General features: G+C 39.9%; 1 protein-coding gene across 1 annotated transcript; it reads right to left on the reverse strand.

The window, feature by feature from the left end:
* Positions 1 to 123: 123 nt before the first annotated feature.
* Positions 124 to 2,031, reverse strand: Morn2 (MORN repeat containing 2; the record flags this gene model as incomplete). The annotated part of the gene is made up of 3 exons (XM_005415213.1): positions 124 to 260; positions 1,435 to 1,541; positions 1,939 to 2,031. Coding segments are annotated over 3 exons (337 nt in total), but the record flags the coding sequence as incomplete, so codon positions are not given.
* Between the last annotated feature and the right edge of the window lie 1,013 nt (positions 2,032 to 3,044).

Raw genomic sequence — 3,044 nt, forward strand, 5'->3', positions numbered from 1 at the left:
AACTGCATAGTGAAACCCTGTCTCAAAAAGACTAAATAAATAAATTTTTAAAATATAATATTTAAGAAAGTATAGCTGAAAACATTTTAGAACTACAGTGTTTTTCTTTAAATTTAAGCTTACCTATTTTCATTGAAATTTCCAGTGTATTTTGCCCCAGTTGGGAAAGTGTAAGTCCCCAATCCATGAAACATATTGTCCTTAAATTGTCCTTCATACACTGCTCCTGAAAAATGCTCAAGTTTTCCAAAACCATTCATCTGTGTACAGCAAAGGAAATGAACTCAGAATTTAAACTTCATAGTTTCCCCAGAACTTTCAAATATATAAATTTAACTTAGTTATTATTTAGTTAACTTTGGTTTTTGTTTGGTTTTGTTTTGGGTTGTTTGAGATAGGGTCTCACTCTGTAGCTCAGGCTGGCCTAGAACCCTGGACAATCCTCTTGCCTCAGCCTTCGTGTGTTGGGATTACAGGCATGTGCCACTACGCTCATCTACTTTAGTCAACTTCATATCAGTATTTTGACAGAATTGTTGTCCTTCCTCTGTATCTGTCTGTGAAGCCTGTGAAATTAAATGCTCTCCATCCAGGGCATGTGAACTACGGGGTTCCATGATGATGACAACAGGGACCTTCATGAAGCCCTCAATGTATCGGAAATCTTAAAGGGCAACCAGTGTAGTTAGTTCAGGAAACAGTACAGAATATTAATTAAGAATGTGAACTTAAACCAGGCATGGTGACACTCACCTATAATCCCAGAACTTTGGGAGGCTGAGGCAGGAAGATCACAAGTTTGAGCGTAGCCTGGGCAATTAGCGAATTTGTATGACCTTGTCTCAAAGATTAAAAAAAGGCTGGAGATGTACCTCAGGGCAAAGGACCTGGGTTCAGTCCCTGGTACTTTGAAAACAAAAACAGAAATAGAAACCCTATACACACACACACACACACACACACACACACACACACACACACAACCAAAAGCAAACAAAAAATAGAATGTAAATCCGGATTCAAATAGGCTTGGTTATACTTTTTTGTTTATCATTTATTAGGCAAGAACCCTCAGCCTGATTTCACTCATTTATAAAATAGGAGTATTAATAGCACCTATCTTATAAGGGTTAAATATCACCCTTTGTTATAGGCTACTCATTACATGTATTTTTATTAACGTTGAAATGCTTATTTATCTGCTGTCAGTATTAAAAGCAACACTAAGGGGGTCGGGGATTTAGCTCAGTGTTGCAGTGCCTGCCTGGCAAGTGTGAGGTCCTGGGTTCGAGTCCTGATACCAAAACCAAAACAAAACAACAGTAAGGGCTGGGGGTGTTGCTCAGTGGTACAGCACATGCCTATAACTCGAGAGGCCCTGGTGCCCGTCCCCAGCTGGATGGCAGAAAGAAACAAACACAAAAACTATAATACCTTGTCGTCTTTCCAGTTTCCTGTGTAGACAATCCCATTAGGGGTGGTATGAACACCGATTCCATTTCTCTCATAGCTGCCAGAAGATGTTCTTGTACAGTCACCATCTAAACAAGGGAGAAACACCAACATATTTTAACTGGGAACCATGTTTGACTAAATAATATTTACGTCTGGGCCTGGGCCTGTTCCTAACTGTACCCTGTGTTTATTTTGGTCCCCTAGCACCCAAACCAATGAGACCAGAGATGAAGAGATCCATGGATCTAGGATCCTCAGACCCAAGGGCCAGAAAAATCGACAGGTCTTGCAGGTTGTCAAGGTGTCCTGTCTGCACTTAACGTTGGAGTTTGGATTTAAAATGTCTTCCTACATTAGGAGTTCTATGTTACTTTATGTAGGTGAACTTACAGCCAAATAGTTGGATAAAATGTGACAGCCTTGCTTTTTATTGTTAAGCTATTTAATTTTCTATATAGGAAAATAATTGAAATAGATGCTTACCGTACTTGTCTCCATTTGGAAATATAAAGTTTATCTTATACACTTCTGAGGCTGCTTTAAAAAATTTAAGAAAAGTTGTGTAAGTTAAAAATGCTCATGTCAGAAGGCTACAATAAATGTGCTTTCAGCACTAGCCAAAGACATGCACTTCACACAATCACAAGCACGTCATGGTTACTCAGCATGTCCACTGACTAGTGAAGAGTCCTGTGAAATAAACAATTTCCACCAGATAATAAATTTTTATTTATTATAACAAGTATATAATTCACAAACCACAAAATTTACCACCCCCCCTTTTTTTTGGTCTTTTTGAGACAGGGTCTCACTCTGAAGTTCAGGCTGGCCTCCAACTCACTTATGTAGCCCAGGCTGGCCTCGAACTCGTAACCATCTTCCTGCCTCAGCCTCCCAAGTGTTGGGATTACAGATGTGAATTTACCTTTTAAAGGTATAACAATTCAATGATTTTAGGATCTGTGGAGTGGTGAAACCATCAGCATATCCAGCTTTAGAATGTCTTTATCAGTACCTATTCACCACTTCCCCAAACCCCTGGTAACGGCTATCTATTGTCTGTCAATAGATTTTCCTGTTCTGGACATTTCTTTTAGATATAATCACAATCATCCTTTCACTTAACATATTCTTGAGGTTCATCAGTGTTGCATAACGTGTCAGTGCTTTACTCCTTGTATGGAACAGCACATTTTGTTTATCCATTCATCAGTTCACAGGCACCAGGTTATTTCCGGTTTGGGATCATTAGGAATAGCATTCTGCTATTGACACTGGTGCACACATTACTCTGGAGGACACATTTTTCTCTTGGGTAGCTGACTGGCCTATTGAGCGGTACAGAGGTAAAGGTGGGAAACAGAAGACAGGAAATAGAAAACACTGCAAGTGGGGAGGGAAAAGAAGCCCAAGCACAGCGAGGTTGGAATGGGGACCAGGTGAAAAGGGAGGAATGAGGGCCCCACCCCTGAGCGAAATGTGTCTTTGTCTGGAACACTTAGTGGACCAAAGTACTAGGAAGTCATTTTTCTCCCAACACTGAAAAAAAACAGAGGATAAGTAGACTCTAAATTCTAGGACGGTAGACT

Source organism: Chinchilla lanigera, unplaced genomic scaffold, assembly GCF_000276665.1.
Source record: "Chinchilla lanigera isolate Chin_1 unplaced genomic scaffold, ChiLan1.0 scaffold01399, whole genome shotgun sequence".
Classification (NCBI taxonomy): Eukaryota; Metazoa; Chordata; class Mammalia; order Rodentia; family Chinchillidae; genus Chinchilla; species Chinchilla lanigera.